This window comes from Buteo buteo, chromosome 16, assembly GCF_964188355.1.
Source record: "Buteo buteo chromosome 16, bButBut1.hap1.1, whole genome shotgun sequence".
Lineage (NCBI taxonomy): Eukaryota > Metazoa > Chordata > Aves > Accipitriformes > Accipitridae > Buteo > Buteo buteo.
The window spans coordinates 14,347,056-14,366,249 of record NC_134186.1 but is presented as its reverse complement, the minus strand read 5'-3'; the positions used below and the strand labels follow the sequence as shown (position 1 = coordinate 14,366,249).

The 19,194-nt window shown below is 42.1% G+C and overlaps 1 protein-coding gene across 3 annotated transcripts in view; it reads left to right on the top strand.

Annotated features, from left to right (window-relative positions):
- The window catches only part of OSBPL5 (oxysterol binding protein like 5), a 146,365-nt gene that overhangs the window by 101,082 nt on the left and 26,089 nt on the right, over positions 1 to 19,194 (top strand). For all 3 annotated transcript variants that reach the window (XM_075047935.1, XM_075047936.1, XM_075047937.1), the window contains 2 exons: positions 5,637 to 5,721; positions 16,254 to 16,425. In XM_075047935.1, the coding sequence (XP_074904036.1) occupies positions 5,637 to 5,721; positions 16,254 to 16,425 (257 nt within the window). The remainder of the gene's footprint in view (positions 1 to 5,636; positions 5,722 to 16,253; positions 16,426 to 19,194) is intronic.

The following is a 19,194-nucleotide window of genomic DNA, read 5'->3' as shown; positions in this document are numbered from 1 at the left end:
TGATGGTGAATTGACTACATAAAAAGATTAAAGACACTGAAGCTTGGTGTCGTGATGTGACACCAAAGGAACATGGTGCATTGTGATTGGTGTATAGATGCATTCCTAGGCTGAAGAGAGGGGGAACATGTTAGTGCAGGAAAAAAGATCAATACCTAGAAGCTATATCAAGCCATGGCCTACATCTTTAAAATGAGATGAGAAATAGACCCAATTAACTGACTTCCCCAAAACAAGGACACACAAAGCACTAAATGCTTTGCACAACACTGGAAGAGGGCTGGCAAAGTGACAAAAAACCAGATTAATAATTTGATTTTTTTTTTTTTTTCTAATGCCTCTGAGGTTTGGGCTTGTTTGCAGTGGACTTGGAACTCAGTGGTCTGCTCAAGCCTTGACTGTTCCACAAAAGTGTAACTTTGGATAGGTTGCCTTAATTTTCTCTTCTTTGAAATGGAAATAGGAAGGTTTTCTCCCCTTCACTTTGAGTTGTTCTTCAGTCTGTTGTTACTCAGAGGCTGAAACAGTCTCTTGCTGTATCCACAGTAGCTCCTGCCGTGACCTCTGGATCTCCCTGTAATGCAAATGATTAGTAGTTTCTCACACTTCTGAAAATAACTCCTTGCAAATTTTAAAGAGCTGCATTTCTTTTTCTTCTTTCCTTTAAGAATAGGCAAAAAGCAAAGAATTATCTAATGCCTATGAGCAAAGAGGAAGACCCCAGTGCCTCCTGGGAGGCACTGAAAGCAACATCTGTTGGATACCCTGAAGACAAAACATAAATGCTCTTGAACTCTTGTTTCCCTATTAAAGACAGTGATTCAGCAGAGTTATTGCAAACATAAATTCTCTGGGAGACATCACCAGTGTAAGCAAGGCATTACAAGCTAGTGCGTTGCTGCAAGGTGGTCAGCAGAGTAAATCTAGTTGGAAAGACTCACGCAAGAGTGGAGAAGGCATTTGTCATTCGCATCAAGATCTAACAAAATGGAGGGGAAGCCCTGTGGGAGCAGATCAAGTAGTCTCACTCCTGCTCATCCCCGCAGTTAATTGAACAGTTTTAAACACACAGCTATACAATCACTATAAAAAGTCTTGCAATTTTCAATAAGGTAGGAGGAGAGAATTAAAATTAACCTCAACAACCAGGGGTAAGAGCTGCTGTTTTCTGACAGTAGCTCAGCTCTGATCTCTGTGTAGATGCATTGCTTTTGCTTGAAGTCCCAAAGGTTTCATTGCTACCTTGCTTCTTATTCAGTTTCGAGGGTTTTGATGCTTTTTTAATTCAGAGTATACACCCAAGAAGGTTATGGATCATTTGCTGTCCAGCAACAAAAAAAATTCTTTTAACTCGACAGGTCACATGAATTCTTCTGAAAAGCAGAGTCAGGAGAGGTAGTGAAAAAGTAGAATCAAAAGTGCAGTGAGGTGCTGAAAAGTAGTGTTGCTGACAGATATGAAGTGTTGTGCTAGAATGCCCTTCCCTTGTTATGAATCATCGAAAAGAAAGAGTAGCTTTTATCAATATGTATATGTATTTTTGTGTGTGTATGTATATCTAATTCTTGTGTCTCTTGACAAAATATATGACAGAAATAGGAATTAGTGTATTAAATATGAAGGGAATATATCTCTGAAAATGTTTGTGTAATAGAGGAAGTCCCAAGACATTTGAATTTTTAAGTCAAAGTAATATTCTAAGTCACTTGAGACAGATATTTAGAAAGCTACATTTGAGCTGCATAGTAGGATATTTCCTGAAACCTGAGTTTGGCCTGGGTTATTATGTGTGATAGATGCTTTCAGCCACAAGTTGAACGCCAAAATACGTATCGAGAAGAAATCCACCAGTGAACTGCTTCATGTCAAAGAAGCTGTCTGCACTCTGACAACAGTTTAAGGCTGAATCTGCTAAAAATACTGTTTCATTTTATGTCATTTCATGCCCTTCTTTTAAAGCAACTGGAGCAGAATTGACTGATCTAAATTGGTTATGTATAACTGTGCAAAGAAAGCCTGTTTCTCATGAAATATATATTAGCCCAAGCAAAAAATGCAAAAAGCCCAAGTTACTGTCCATTACAATATAAATAAGATCCGACTAAACAACTTTCAATTTTGGCTAAGATGGCTTGTGAAATTTTCAAGGATTTTCCAGACTAGAGTTGATGGTCCAGCTTTGACTCACATCAGTGGACTCGTAGATAACCCAGGGTAATTAATGAGCACCTTTGTATGTGTTGGCCTGGCTGCTCAGCAGATGTTTGGATTTAACAGCGGGGTTCAGTCCTGTAATGAATGTCTGGTTCAAGCACTGCCCTAGGCATTTATAGTTGTGCTAACCAATTAAATTTGGTTTGCAGGCATTTAACTTCAGTTAGAGCAAGATGAAATTTTGGGGTGCCTTTCAAATGGTAGCTAGGTAAGATGTAAGATCATTACTAATAGTTGAAGGCTAAATATGTGCATCAGGGGACTGGTTTTCCTATAAAGCTCTCTGGTGTCTAGAGCTATCTTAGAAGCATATCACTGAGGGGAGAGACTCCTTTGTTCTATAGTGCTTCCCTGGCTTTTCAAGCTATCAGCTGGCAGGGTTTGCCTGGCTGTCCCCCCAAAATGTCCTGAAATAGTTTGTATTTGCCTTTGAGCTTGCTCAGAAGCTAGCTGAACAACGTGGTGTGGGAAGGCTTTTATTGACTACAGCTTGTTCTGACATTTGTTTAGAGTGCTAAATGAGTTGGGCTCAGACCCACTGAATCTGGGAATATATATAATTTGAATTTTGTTGATTTTAAGGACTTTGAGTCATTTCTTTAAAGAATAAATTTCTAGTAATGGGCTTGTGCTGCTGCTTTTACAGTTGTTTGTTCTAGTCCATAATACAACACAGTTTCATCTTCATCCTTACAGTTATCCACAGTACTGTTAATGAAAGGGACTTTTTCCCCCTTTTTAAGCTTTGTTTTATGACTCTCCAAGACTAGATCCAGCACTAGAATCCTGTCATACTATCTAAACCAGTGTGAGTCCACTCCATTTTTCAAAGCCTAATCAACCCCTATTCAATAATGCCTTTTGAGCCTCAAACCAAATGTAAAGACAGGAATGATCTGAAGATGATCCTTTCTTAGTTGTACTGTCTAGAGGCTGCAGCTCAGCTCCAGGTCCTAGTGTAGGAGGGATAACATTCACTTTTAGTGAGAGATGTTCATTGCCTTAGAGGTCTTAGACTCTAAACAGGCATGATACTCAGAGACTGGGAGGCAGAAAGCATCATTATTTCTGCCATGCAGATACAGAACCTCATTTACTCTGTGGAGATGTTGACTTTATTTTTATGACTTCCTCTCTTTTCTTCTTCTCCTCTTCTTTCTGTGGGAAACAGCCCCCTCCATGTATGAACATGCCTTACTATTGAATACATTTCCTTGACAGAGTGACCTGGCTGCTCCTTATGTTTATCCACATGCCTAAATGTCTGTTAAAACCTTGTGTTATCCCCTCCTTCCCTTCTCCCTGCCTTTTGTAATAATGGTTCCCTGGATCTGTACTGTTTCGTTGTGGAGATTTTCCTCCAACAGAGCAAATATCAACCTCTGCACTGAAAACACAAGTAATGGTGTTATCAAGAGTTCTCGAACACCCTGCTCAGCTGCAAGCTACTGAAAGGAAAAATGCCATCGGGAATGATGCCTGATTGCATTAATGTCACTAGTAATGTCTTAAGCTGCTCTGCTCTGGTTTACTAATCAAATCTCAACTTTGCCAGCCCTGACTATTAAGCCTTTAAACAGTCTTAATTTTGTGAACCTTTTGTGGGAGACGGGAGGGGAAAAAGAAGTGAGTAACAAGGATCCCAATTTCTTCTGGCAGCAGCAGCAGAACCTCACAGATGTGAAGACAAGAAGCTAGACTGGAGACTGTTGTCTTCTCAGCACTGCATCTTTGTGGCATACACTCAGACATAATTTGATGCTTGTCCTATGTGTGCACTCTTCATTCTTTCCAAATTTTGGTTTCCTGAGCAGAACTCAAAAATCCAGATAAAACTACCATTTAACTACTAGACACTTGTATACAGGAGCAGGTTTCAGTAGCAATCACAGTTTTCCTGCTTACAAACTAATGCTAGGGCAAAGTCCTTTCAAGGAGCAGGATGGGATACTATAAAGGCCCGTGTAAGGGAGGAGAGTCATACTCAAATACAGAAACTTGCCTACAGATTTTCAGCGTTGTGTCGTGTACTCTAGTTACTCAAGGAAATCTGTTTTTGAGCATCCTGCAGTTGGCATAGTGGTTATGATCTGCATTTCTTTCTGGCATGATGTCTGCGTATTTGGAAAAGGATCTGCTTTCCAGTTGTTTGTTACAAAGTGAGGAAGAGAAGGAACTGGAGGAGGCTGGGTGTCACTTTGGAAATGCAAGGGAGGAGGAGGGACTCCTATTTATTTCAGCCAGGTCGTGGAAAGTATGAAGCTGTGCTCACTAGGTACAGGAACTGCTTTTTCTTAGCAGCTTCTGGAACTCAAGAGAGGAGAAAACAGGGAGAAGATCAAGGTGGGAGCCTGTGGTTCTGCGCAAAGAAGTGCCTAATCCAAGATTGAGTCTGCCTCCCTGGGAATCATTTCTGGTGGGTCATGCTGAAGGGCTTGTGGCAGGATGTTTACAAGACGCTATAATCTTTTTTGCCACAGCTCCTAAACTAAAGGCAACATAAACAAGCAGAGCCTGTTTTTGTTAAAGCCTGAAGTGGCCATCACCCCAGGCACCACAGCATAAAGGTTCTCAAAGGGTCAGGATGTAGAGGGGAAGGGCTGCAATCCAGCAGCATGCGCCCAGGCTGGGACACCTTTGGTCCTCAGCCTGTGGTTTTCCCTGTCTCCTCCTTTCACACAGACAGGTTTGCAAAATGGAGTTTCCTCTTTGTTTCCTTCCAGAAAAGCTGCTGTTGCCTCTCTGCGAGAGGCACTCACAGCACAAGTTGTGGGCTCTGCCACTTTTACGGTGACACATAAAGGGTGTTTCATTGCTAGTGTACATGCACCGCACGGAACAGTCCATTCAGGTGTTGCACTGTTGTGGTTTAACCCCAGCCAGCAACTAAGCCCCACACAGCCACTCGCTCATTCCTCCCATGGTGGGGTAGGGGAGAGAATTGGAAGAGTAAAAGTGAGAAAACTCACGAGTTGAGATAAAGACAGTTTAATAGGTAAAGCAAAAGCCGCACGCACAAGCAAAGCAAAACAAGGAATTCCTTCACCACTTCCCATCGGCAGAAAATTTACTGTACCCCTGCCAAAACCAGCACATGCACAAAGACGGCTAATAGCAAATATTTGACTGGTTTTGTCCCAAGCAACAGGAATGAGATTCTTCCATTCCTGAGGATCTGAATAAACAGAGTAGGTTTGGGGCTGAGCACAGGTTAGACCAAGCCCCATTTACGTCAGAGCTCATTACTGCTTTGGAGCTGCAGCAGCAATATCATGATTACTAATGAGTCCCTCTAAATTACTCCATCTGCTCCTTCCTTCTTTCCTGTCACAAACACACTCTGCCCAGGAAGGGTGGAAAGACGTTGAATGGTCCATTGCATCTTCTGTGCCTTATGTCTTTTTGTCTGTGTGCGTTTCCAGGGCCCAAAGGGAGAAAACGTTGGTTCGATCACTCAGCCTCTTCCCAGCAGCTACCTGATTTTCAGAGCAGCCTCTGAATCAGATGGTAAGTTTTGGTCTTTGTTTGCTTTCTCCAGATCACATACTCTGTGCTAGTTAAGAAAATAGGTTGATGCAAAAAAAAAATTGGTATGTAAAGGAAAAAATGACGGCTCACCCAGCTTGAGATGCTGTTCGTTAGCGATGGCAGAATAGGTCAAGCAGACTATAGGCACATTTCATATTCCTCACTGAACAGCCACCTTTCTGGCCATGTGTATGGAAGAAGGACCTAGGCTTGTAGCTGGGGAAAAAACACTAAGTCAGTATATACTAAGGATGAAAGTAATTGATCCCAAAATTGGGATGAGAGGGAGGCTTAACTGTTTCCTCAGTTCAGCAGAGACTTTAGTGAATTATTTGCCTACGTCTTACACTGGGTAGGGATCTGTTGGAGGAAAATGACATAGTAATATTGAAGAACTGTTGATAGATGTCTCTCAGCCACCAGAATTTTCCTGTAGACTTGCTGTACCTTGGTTTACAGTATAGCAGGCCCAGATGCTGGTGACTCCACATGTAAAATACCATTCTGGGAATTCACAAAATTATGGAAGGTAAATTTGGGTCAATATATAACAGACATGCCAGTTGCTATGTGAAAATCTCTATAAATTACTTTAGCAGGCCTAAAATATCAGTGATTTGTAAGTAGATAAGAAGATTAAAAACCTGTTTTCATTCCATTTGACCTTCAGACTACTGTAATATTTTTTATTTTTTTTTTTGCCATAGTAAATTAACCCAGGCTGTTCATTTTATGGATATTTTTCACCCACCCCACCAAGGGTGCTCATGTAGCCCATGTGTTCCTTTGGGTCTCATGTACAGTAACTTCAAGGACACAAGGATTTTTTATGGAGCACAGTGGGCTTTGAAAGTAGTGTGTCCTTCTGGTCCAGTGATTAAGTTTTACATATTCCTAAAGGCTGGAAATGGGACAATGCCAAATGCACCTTTGACATGGCACTTAGAATAGGAGGAAACGTTCTTTCATTACAGGCTTGGTGTGCTGTTCTTCCTACTACTGTGCAAAGAGGGCTGTTCATAGTGAGGGATACCATCTCGACACTGAAGGCTGCTTGCAGATGTGAGGGTAGTGAAATGTTATGAAAATAAGTGAAACTTGTATAAAGCCACAGAAGCACATCTATTTCTTTGAATATTATGCTTTTGCAGCTTATGGAACAGTACATCTTATTTTTTTAAAGGAATACAGGATTCCAGCCTGGCTCCAAATATCACCTGTCTAGAAAAGGATAGATTGATACAATAGTCTCTTGGGAAAAAAAAGTGCTGTTGGGGTAGAGCTGCTAAATTACAAGCATTTCAAACCTGGTTATACAGACAGCCCGCAGAATAGATACACGGAACAGTCCCACGGAGTTCTTAGGCAACCAAATAACTTCAACAACTGTCTGTCAATCCAGATTTTCTAAATTATTATTTCCTTAGAGATCCATGTAACTTGTCTTTCCATTAACTTAATTAGAAAATGTGCAAAGCGACCAATGTGGTCACTGTATTTGTTCAAGACAAATTGCTGTCTCATAAAGTACTTTTTTTCTGGCATTTCAGCTATCTTCTAAATGAAAACTTTCATTCTGGTGGAAACCTAATGATTAAACCTTAAAGCCAGCCTGGCAAAGAGACCCGTGGCTGAACTTCTACTCTCTCTTTTTATGATGACTGCCATAGGCCAGTTATGTGGAGTAGAGTAGCTTTAGATTTGTTCTAACTAACCTTACCCATAAAGGCTCCCAAGCTAGCAATAGCTCCCAAGAGATCATCAGAGGTAAGACATTTCTAGCTGTGATCTCTCTGTCTGGTACCACATGCTGAAAAAGTACAAAAGTGACCATATCTGTCACATGAGAATTTTCAGTATTTAAATGCCCACAGGAAGCTTTCTGCCCAGTGAATTATTACATGTCTCTGGTATCATAAGGGCTTAAAATAGTGAGTTACTGGGACATATTTTTAAAGCCAAGATATTGGCCAATATTCTTGGGAAGCACTCAGAAGCCAAGCAGATCAAAGTAGAGTTACTTTAGGATTTAGAATGATTTCCCTTTACTTTGCTGCTTCTCTATAGTAGGGTCTTAAGGCTAGATGGAAAACTAATGCGATCAAGGGAAGGAGGAGGAACTGAGGTACCTCTCAATCAAATATCATAAACGTGTATGTAGAAAATGACTAGGGCTTTTGGTTAAGGATGAAATAATATATGCTCTTGAACAGCAGTAGCAATGCCCTAGAGCCACCTGCACAGGTTTGGAGCACCCACATTATGCCTAATAGATCCTGAGAGTCTGAGGAGGTGACTGTGACAGCTGACGTGAAGTGAAGCTTTGGGATCTGTCCATTTAGCAGTGGACTTCATGAAAAAAATTGATACAGTATTGCACCAGAAATACTAGCATGAAAAATGGTGTAGTTTTCAGCTGAATGAGAGTATCTGACTTCACAGCTGAGGTCAGTGAGCTGTGAGAAGTGGCTGTACCTTGTGCAGGAAGGGAGGGATGTGAGTCTGCAGACAAGAGGGAAGAACAGCTCGTACACTCAGGCTAGCCTCCCTCCCAAGAGCTGTCCTGGCATGGTGACTGTGCTATGCTCCTTTTGTTTGTTAGCCTTTCTGGGGGCAGTTTGGACGTATCTGCTCCATTGAGCGGTGTAGACGTGCTGACAAATGGCCAAACACGTGGGTGTCACACTTGGAGATGAGTGACTTGGAAACGATATTAATGTCAGTAGGTGGTGTAAAACATAAGCAGACAAGGACACAAGGAATAGAAACTGTTACATTTAAAGAAATCTGTATAAAATGCAGCAAATTAAGGCTTGTATTTTGCAATTAATACAATTTGATTTTAAGCCCAGAAGACACTACTGAAATGGTTGTAGACTGTTATGTATCTTTACCTGTTGTAAAGAGGTGTCTCCAAGAGGGTGTACCCGAGTTTGTTTCATTTCTTTAATGCACTGGACAAACATAGAGGATGCAATTATGGTCAAGAGAGATAGAAGATTGAGGTAAAATGAGCTAAGCTAGCTGACACAAATGGGTCAGGTGGAGTCTGTTTCCTTGCATAATGTTAGCATATATTTGTAGTATGTTCACGTCTCCTCCGTAGGTGCAATATTGTGTGAATCTACAGCATCTCTGAGGAGGTGTCCTGACCACATTCTTCTTAATGCAGTCTGCCATGTTAGTGATGGAAAATGAACCACAGAGCATTTGGCAAATTTAACAGTAATTCATGGAGGCCTCTGACTTGCAGGGGAATATTGAGTTGCAGCATATGTTAGATGTACAGTTCTGCTATCCAGGCAACTATATCATGATCAGCAGCTACATGGCCTACTTTTTCTCTCAACATTTCAGAATCCCTTTTTTCCCCTCTGTCGTACCATCTGTGACAGACTGTTGGTAGGATTTAAGGTCCTGACTTCTGGACAGCCTGCAGAACGACCGCCAAGCTACAGTAGATTTCACATGCACAGACCACAGCAGCAGTCTGCTTTGTAATGCGTTTTAAAGACATCTGGAAGGTCATGTCAGCGTACAGGGCTCAACCTGTACAGACACAGGGTCTTTCTTTCTTTCCAGTTTCAGAAAAGAAAATTGCTTTTTCCAAACCAGTGACTGTGTATGCATTTCAGATTTATGCTGATGAGTGGCTTAGAATTAGTAGTTCAAACCTGTCCCAAGCTTCCTGCCTGAACTGTTCTGGGCCTGCCCCTGAGATACCAAACCAGTGCCCCGGACCTCCTAAGCATTTTGAGTCACCTGCTTAAATCTCATAGTGCAGATCTCCACCTGGCCATGGGCACTGCTGCCAAAGGGGTTCCTAGGGGAATTCAAAGTGGCAGATTACCAAGGGTTAAAAAGCTTAACAGTGGAATTGTAAACCACACTTACATTTTGTTCCTTATGTCTGTTCTCTCCTTCAGGCATGCTTTGGGTAGTCTCCATTGTCTGGTGTGGATGGAGTTGTTTGGAAATCCTGATGGTCTGGCTTACAGTGTTGTTGTTTCTTTGCTAGGCATCTGGCCCTTCCCCCAGAATTGATGCTTTGATCTGGGGAGGAAATTAGATTATTGAAATAAGGGTCACACACAGAAGCGATGAACCAGGATGAAGATTGCAATTCGAAACCAAGTTCACAGTGAAATATATCACTGGATCCTGGAAGTAGTGGAAAAAATAGAAGTTACCTTCTTAGCTTTATGTCTGCCTTTCATATTCCTTAGACCTTTCACAGCAGTTCAAAATCCAGGCATTTGCAACCAGACTTCATTTAGCTTGGTGCATAAATTGCACCTGCAGCTAATTGAGAGATCGCATCCTTGCATCTTGACAGCCAAAGTGTAAAAAATCATGCACACAGGCATCCAAGTGGTACAGCAAAATAAGCAGTCAGCTGAATACGATGACCTTAATGTTCACTGACTGAACCAAATCAGCCTCTTCCTCATCATTCGTGATTTGTGTGCACTTGAGCAAGAATTCATCGTTTCCAGGTGACAGTCTACTTCAGGTTGATTTTTAAAAGCATCTATCTTGTAAGTGCGAGGCATGAGGCCAAAAGCTGGATGACTTTAATAATTCAAGAAGAATAATATTCCCTTAGTGATGCCTCTGTGGAGAAATGTATGGTTACTAGGTGTGAGGCTTTTGAAGTCTTAATTGGCAAGAGATTCATCCCAGCCATTCTGTAGCTACCGGAATGCAATGGAAAAAAAAGTATAGTCCCAGACTGAGATTTTGGTGTGCAACAATGAGATTCCATCTCGAGCATATTTTTGGTATTGGTGAGTGCTGAGAGAACATTGGCTGGCTCCTCTGTGATCAGCTGTTGCAAAATGTGGCAGATAAACTTGGCACGTCAAACTATGAGTCGTTCTAGGTGAATGATGGCAACTGTAAAGAATTTCAAAGCTGAATAGCTTAGTGTTTTCAATACTGCCTGGTTTTTTTTTCTGTTGGATATTGTTGTAATTTTAGATCTGTTCAAAGACTAGGACAGACTCAAATTATTCCTTGAACTGAGCCTAGGTTAGCAGCATAAGCAACCTTCGGTTATTTTGTTTTGTTTCTTTTCCAAGGGGGAGAGGAAATGGTTTTTGTCACTTGGTTTTAGTAGTTCCTTTTGTCTGAAAAGAAGAGTTGGTGTGAGCCTGCTCCTGTTCAGCCTTGCAGCTTCCAGGTTTCTGCATGGTGCCTGCAGTGCCCTGTGGACCCGGGAAGCATCCTTCAAGGAGCTGTAGTGATTCCCATCTGCACAGCTGTACTGCAGGAGTCATCTCAAAGGACCACAAGGTGCTTTTCCAGCCTGCTGAGCCAAAAGGCCTGGAGAAAGCATGTGGAAGGTTTCAAAACATATGTGGGATGCATGTTCGGCTTTGTTTTTGTGAAGTCAAGGCCACACACATCCTTTATTAGCTTTTATTTTCCCAAACCTTTCAAGAGGGAAGGAACTTAGGAACTCAGCTGAGTTTAACTGATTTTTCATGAGTTTCCTTTTTCAGATTGTCACTGAGGCCTGTCGTCATTTTACTGTAAACACATATAACAGAAAAGGGTTACAGGCCTACTCAGGGGAGACACCTCTGTTTCATCTTTTTTTGTTGGTTTTTTTTTTTTACAGTGAGCACAGCTGAATGATGTATTCCTCTGACGTCCCACTTTCCTGGGACATCTGTCACATGTCAAATGCTGTGATCATCATTGCTAAAGTGATGTAGCGAATGGATATTGAAACCAGTGATCAGTGCAAGGAGAGAGGCTGCTACAAAAGAGAGCAGGAACCCAAGCTAGCGCTAGCACTCTGGCAGGACATCCACTCTTGGCACTTCAGGAACAGCCTTGTCAAAGGGTCTCACTTTTCCCCCACTGTTCCTGGAGGGAGCCAAAGGTGGCTGGGCAACCCACGCACCTGAGCAGTTTAAGTGCCAAAAGATGGGTGATGTGAAGTGTTCTCCTCGTGTCAGCTGCCAGTACGAGTGATCTAGCTGGACTTGACTTTGCATGTCAGAGTTGGGGATCTTCTCTGGGTGGGGTGTCATTTCTCCCTGCTGTTATCCTCACTGACAACTCTGTTAGCGTGGATGAAAGATTTCTGTTGCTGAATTTTGTAAACCCTTCTATATGGCTTGTGAGATATATGGGAGCATTATGTGTAGATGGACTATTTTACCCTCTCCTTCTTTCATCTTTCCCCCTCTGCAGCCCAGGTAAGAGCCAGAGCTTACTCTGCAGGCTGCCCCTTGGAAGTCCATGACAAAATACTGAATATGATGAAGAAAGGGTCAAGGTCAGAAATAATATTTGAAAAAGGGAATAATTAGTTCACAGCTCCTAAGCAGAAGGAGGTAATGCAGGTGTTTTTAAGACAACATGATCTCTGCAGACATTGTCCAAAAGTAATCATTGTGGTGGATAGAGTAATATATTATTTGATATAAGAAGAGCTTGAAAGCCTGTGGGGAGATTCTGCCACAGGCTGACAATAGGCTTTTGGGTTTTTCTTCAGAATTTAAACACATGCTTGTTTTAAGCCACAATTTGTGGAAAATGATAACTAATAATTGATTACAGTGTTTTACATTGCAGCTTTAAAAACCTCAAGTCTTCTAAAACAATACACTAACTCCTTTGCAGCTCTTTTTTGATTCCCTTGTATGCATCATATTGGGCTGCCATTCCTCTCTGAAGGAACCCACATTTTGCATCCTTCTCTGATCTAATTACCTTGCATACACAAAAGCCAACTTGAGTCAACCACTCAGAATTAGAAAACGTGAGAATTAAGGTGTCGTGGTTTAGCCCCAGCCAGCAACTAAGCCCCACACAGCCACTTGCTCATTCCTCCCATGGTGGGGTAGGGGAGAGAATCGGAAGAGTAAAAGTGAGAAAACTCATGGGTTGAAGTAAAGACAGTTTAATAAGTAAAGCAAAAGCTGCGGACACAAGCAAAGCAAAACAAGGAATTCCTTCACCACTTCCCATCGGCAGGCAGGTGTTCAGCCGTCTCCAGGAAAGCAGGGCTCCATCACACCAAACGGTAACTTGGAAAGACAAATGCCGTAACTCCGAACGTCCCCCCCTTCCTTCTTCTTCCCCCAGCTTTATATGCTGAGCATGATGCCATATGGTCTGGGATATCCCTTGGGTCAGTTGGGGTCAGCTGTCCCAGCTGTGTCCCCTCCCAACTTCTTGTGCCCCCCCAGCCTGCTCGCTGGTGGGGTGGGCTGAGAAGCAGAAGAGGCCTTGACTCTGTGTGAGCACTGCTCAGCAATAACGAAAACATCCCTGTGTTATCAACACTGTTTTCAGCACAAATCCAAAGCACAGCCCCATACCAGCTACTATGAAGAAAATTAACTCTATCCCTGCCAAAACCAGCACATAAGGTAACCATAAAGCCTTCATGCAGACTACCATGACTACAGATGACAGCCTTTAATTATGTGACCACATACTTTTTTCCCCTTCTGCAGTTCCTGAGGGAGTGAGTAGACTTGTCAGGTAAGCAATTAAGTAATCCAAATGCTAGCATTTTTGTATCATTTTCACAGTAAAGGAGAATATTACTCAATAGCAAGATCACTCAAATGTAAAAACATTTCATGTAGGCCTTTAGCAAGGAAACAGGCTTATCTTGTGTGCAATCCCTGAAATTGAGAGGGTATAATTTTACGGTGTTACGCTGCAATTAACACACCTTTGACTTGCAGAGAATGTAACCTTTTCATTTGCAGAGGAAATCTTGAATTTTATGTCTGGTTTTGTTGCATATATGTGTTTGGATTCACAGCACCACCTGATGGCTGAAGGCCTATTTCTTAGCTTGGGGATGCTGTGCATCCCTTGAATTCAATTTCTGTTAGAAATGAAAACAAGGGCATACACTGATGCCATTTCTGTGTTCTGCAGGGCACAGGTAATGCTGACTGCTAATGCACAGCAAGTTCCTCTAAAGCTTTGTGTCTCTGCCTTGGAATATTAATTTTTTTTTTTTTTTTTTTTTTTTTTTTTTTTTTTACTTTAGGCTCCTTGAATAAAACTTCAAAAAAGATTCAAGGTACTCATAACCCCTTCCAGGGAGTTATCTAGAGATAAAAACCCTACTATGTTATGCAGAAATTTCCTCTGGTAATGTGGTGGACCCCAAAGGTTTGACCAAGCTTGTAAGCTCATGTTAGTACCAGTGAACACCTGTGGCAGTGGCGGTGGAGGGGGTAAGAGAGCTGCCTGTGGGGTCACAGCCAGCGTGGCCCGCTCTGCCTACAGCCCCAGAGAAAGGTGGGCTGCAGGGACACAGTAGGGGAGGTGGCTGAGGGAGACTTTGGGGTCACCCTTGCCACCCTGGTTAGAAAGCGTAAACATAGCCAGCGTGTTGCCATAACCGTCATAATATCTATACATGAGTGCTGCAGGGCGCTGAAGAGCTGACCTCCATTACTGCTCCAAAGTGCTCATGCTGCTACAAATCAAACTACCTATCAAAGCACCTGATTTTACAAACCCATTGAATATAAAAATATCTTGACATATGCAGCATTTCCAAATGTCAAATCATGCAGTTCTCACTCTGCAGAACTGGAAAATAAAAGCAAAGGTAAAAAGAGAGGAAAGTCAAAAGAGGTGAGCCTAAGCAGGAGTGTGCTCCCTTGTATGGAATAGCTGGAAACAGTTTTTCATCTTGGTGGGTTTGGGGGAGAGGGGATATGTAGGAAGAAGTGGATTTGTGTTCAGCGCAGCCATTAACTCTAATAGGTTATCCATGCAAATCCTCCACATGGCGAGAAGGGAATAAATCTCTGCGTGTAAAGCCTTAATACAAGAATATTTGTTAAATACAAAATAGTGTGAAATCAGTTCCAACAGCCTTCAACCTTCCTAATCTTTTATTAGCCATTATTTGTGATTTTATTATTAAATCATAAGCTGATGCTGAAGGAATTTATGGGATGAAATTAGAATAAGTGACTGGACTCTGCATTCAAGTGCAATTCTTCAAAGTTTTGGGTTTTTTTCTCTCTTTTACTGGTTGCAGCTTTGTATCAAAGCAAGCACTGAAAGCTACTCAAATTTATAAACATTTCTTTATATACATCTGATCTGGATTTTTTTTTTAAACTCTCGTTGATCTTCTTATAGAGCCAAATTTTGGTTATATCGAAGTTGATGGGAATTCTGCCCAGAGAACAGCAGGACTGCAGTGAGATTTATGCATATGCTTGATGCTAAGTGTGTGATAGAATTGAATGTATTGGAAACATTTCCCAAATGGGACCTAGAAATGAATGTGGTCCAGGGAAAACCTGTTTGTAGCACTTGCCATTGCTAGAGCAAAATCCTTTTGTTTTCTTCACTGCCTCTCCAGCACACTTCTAATTATTGCAAAATATATTCTGAGGAGTGTAATGAAGAGCTCTGTTTTACTTGCTTGAAATTAGAGGATAACTCCCTTGTTATGCCAATTTGCAGGTGTCCTGGCTTCATTAATGACTGCACTGCAGAAGCAGGCTATTTTCAGGTGCTTCCAAGAATACAGCAACTCCAGCATTGTGGTGGTTAGGCTTTAACACTAACACACAGCTTTGTAGTCTTGTATGGATCATTGCAAAAGGAGCCAAGGGTCAGTTTGGATTCCTGTGCTTTTCATTTGCTGCCTGCCTTTGGGACCTACGCAGGCCTTAAGAAAATCAGTGAGGCTATGCATAGGAACTGCAATTTGTCTCATCTCTGTGCCATGCTTATAGTTCCTGGTATTTGCAAAGTAGACCCTTCAGGTAAAGATTTTTTGTGACAAGGAAAACTGATGGTCCACCCAGATTATCTGATGAACTGGGCAGGGAGAAGGAATGGAGAAAAGGAAAAAAAATACAGACAAAGAGGAAAAATAAACATCCTGAGAAGCAAATCCCTCTGATCATAATCACTCTGGCAAGTATTGATCATCCTGGCTCTTGTTTGGAGTGATTGTTATTGCAGCACTACACCCTGCATGGGATCCCCAAGCCAGCTTGTAGTTCAGTGATCCCATACTAAGCAGGGGCCTCTCCTGCGCAGCGCCTCAGTATCTCCCTGCCATTGGGTAGTGTGTGTTTTAGGGATGCCAAATTCTGAACATGTTTTTGGGGTGTATTACTGGCAGATATGAGCTGCGAGGTGGTTTGAAAGCACCATACCTGTACACATTTCCTGCATGTCCGACAAAATCAGGAAGGGGCAACGGGGGATGTGAATAGGTTGTGGGAGATCAGAGGAAGAGATGCTATTAGGTCAGGGGGAGTTGGGGTGAGCTTCCCACTGTATTACCCGTGCAGATGTATCACTCATGCAGCCGCTGAAACACACCATTTCTGGCAAGATAACTAGGGATTATATATATGAAAAATAGATTATTGTACACAGTGACTTCCTGAATTATAATGAGCTTTACTCCCAGGCAAGAAGCTTTTGAGAAGCAATGCATGAATTGTCTTATTTACTCTCCTGTGCTTAAATAATTCCTTTTGTTTTCACAGGCCGATGCTGGCTGGATGCTTTGGAACTTGCCCTGCGTTGCTCCAGCCTCTTCCGGCTCAGTGCCTCCAAGCAGGGCAAGGATGGAGAAATGAACTGCTCAAGTGATTCTGCGCATGCAGGGCTCAACCACCTCCTGCACACAAGCGCTATCTCAGACCAGGAGTTCTTCCAGTAAGATGGGGCTATCACTTCTTAATGCACAGAGAGGTGTTGCATGGCTCACACTTGGTCATTGTTTTAACTGTAGCATAATCTAGCCAGAGTCCGCTAAGGAAACCTGTTTAAAAACCAGCCTGTATGTTCTTCTGCTGCATCCATCACTAATAATGGGTTTGGTGCATATGAGGTTTGTTGTCACCTAATGCTTGAGCACACAGACTGGGGGGAACCTCAGCTGTGTTTGTGTGTACATAAACAATTTTCTTCTGTCCCCTGCTTGGGCCAAAATGCTGTCTGGAGATGCTGGCGTGAAAAATGGCTTGCCTGAGTAAAGATTGCAGAATCTAGCTGCTAGGGTAGACCTGTAGTTACACAGACACAATCACTAACAATGTCTGTCTGTTGGCTAGCACATATGGCTCTGAGTCTGATCTATTTTTTAATAATGTGTTCTCTTTTCTAATAATACTGTATCATAGTCAGCAGAGTGCACACACTGCATCCTTAGTTTTATAATTACTTTCTCTCTCTACAGGGGTTTTGAGTGGTTTCCAATTTCTTCCTTGATGCATCAGATAAATTTTTACATAAGGGAAAAAAGCCCCCACAGCCTTCTTTCTATTCATATTCCTAGTATTACTGCAGCATTTTGGAACAACTCACATCAAAGCTCTGTAAACATTAAAAAATCCCAGGCCTTATCTATTGCTTATAGCTAAATAGGCAACTTCAGAAGTCCTTCTGGTATAGACACTTGGCCTTTGGAGAGGGAACTGGGACATGTAGTGTCTATTTCTAGTTGGGCTGATACGAATTTGACTCTTAGGGCTCACAGCAATGCACCATTGGTTACACAGTTTTTAGGGTAGCAGTTCCTCCAGTCTACAAAGATGATGCCTTGCACAGTGGGACCTCACCTTCAAGTGGTTTTCTTAGGCTCTGTTATAACAACAGCAGGGATCTGAGTCCTCTTCAGAGTATCGAGGTATCTCTGGTCCCATGGGACCAAAGGGATGGCAGCATTTTGGTCTACCCTTTGCTCTGAAAGTCTCTGGTATTCCCAGCATGTGTTCTCTAGTCCTGCTGTTAGGGATTTTAGCTAGAGTTTGAAGAAGAGCTTTACTGAAGAGCAATGGGAGAAGAGAAGGAAATCTGGTGTTATCAGGGCATGTGCCCTAGTACTTGTGCAAGTACTTCTATTGTTCTTGGGCTTCTTCCATAATACTTTACTTTCTAATTTCTTTCTGCCTAAGAGAGTCTCTCAGGACTGTGACCGCTGTGATAATGAATCCAGAAATGCAGTAGACTTGTTTTTCGGCTAATGGGTGTGTGTACAGATGTCCAATATTAAAATGGAGCCTGTGGCACGGAGAACATTCAGGCAGACCCATGGCTACTGTAAGGAAGTGCCGAAGATAAGAGTTAAAACTGTATTAAAATATTTTTTCAAAATATGATGTGTAAATGACACTTAAATGATGCCTCTGTTTCACCTCTTAGCTGTTCAACATCAAAAGCCCTCTTGAATTACGGGGCTCAGCAGTAGCACACGTGGCAGAGTTTTCAGCAGGACAGAGTACCCACAATTGGAACCAGATTTTTCTGACAGGCTCAGATTTTAGCTGAGTCTGATTCAAGCTGGGTGTTCAGCATCTGGTCATCTGGACAATACATGCTCCTTTCTGAGTCCTACCACTGGTTTTAATGTGTACCCAGACTTTCCCCAGTGCTTAAAGCCCAGGGGAGTTTGATGCTTGCGGGACAGGGGGACAAGTTGCTGTCATCCCTGCAGGAATAAAGAACATTTAAATAAGGGGAATGCAAAACCAAAACTGTGCAAGTGCTGAGCAAAGGGTTTTTGGTTTGCCACTGACAGTGGCTTCCTCATAGGGATTCAATCATTCTAATTAAATGCCTTCCCTACAGGGAATCTTACCAATTAAATTGGCACGCTGTTGTTAGGAGGCCAGTTAATTACATTTAACTCTATCTTCAAATTAACCAAACTACTCTGTCAAGAAAAGAAAAAGAAAAGGGAGATGATGGATATTATAGGGAGAACAAAACCCAAGGGAGTTGGCAAAGGCGAATCTTTGTTGAGCCAAAGCTGCATTTGTCTGCTGGCTGCTTTGCTCCTTTCCTGCTGGGAAAGAAGTCAAGATTATGCAGTGATTTTAAAATCTGTGTCTTTAGTAGCATATAAAAATGAGAGGGAGAGAACTGTACAAGTGAATCAAAGGCTGAAGTACTGTGTAAATCTGTGATTTTTAGACAAGAGGCCTTTAGAGCTTCAGGCACTCTTCTGTTTAATATGAAGTTGTATTTCTTGTGGCTTCCATGTCTTATCTCCAGCAACCCCAGGAATCTGGCTGGTTTACTTGTTTGACAAGAGCCAAAGGTTTGTTTTGCTTTGTTTAGAAGAGTGGTATCAAACCCAAAGAAGTCCTGCTCACTGACTGAAGTTTCCAGGAATGCCCCTAGGGAATAAAGCACTGGTATAAGACAGCTCCAATGTGCTGAAACAGTAAATTAGCCATGAAACATGCCAAGTTATTCATGTTCATGGTAGAAATCCAGTGTTGACTACTAGCATAGTCATTCTCTCTCAGCTTTTAAAGCCCGGTCCAAATCCCACTGGAAGCCCTACAAAGTCTTTACATTGATTTTAGTTCAAGCTCATGGCGTGGCTTTTGTTTTTAGGATATCGTACATATTCAGTGATGATTGTGTTTGGAGGAATAGAAAAGCCTGGCTCCACTTCATCTCAAATTTGTTCCTCAG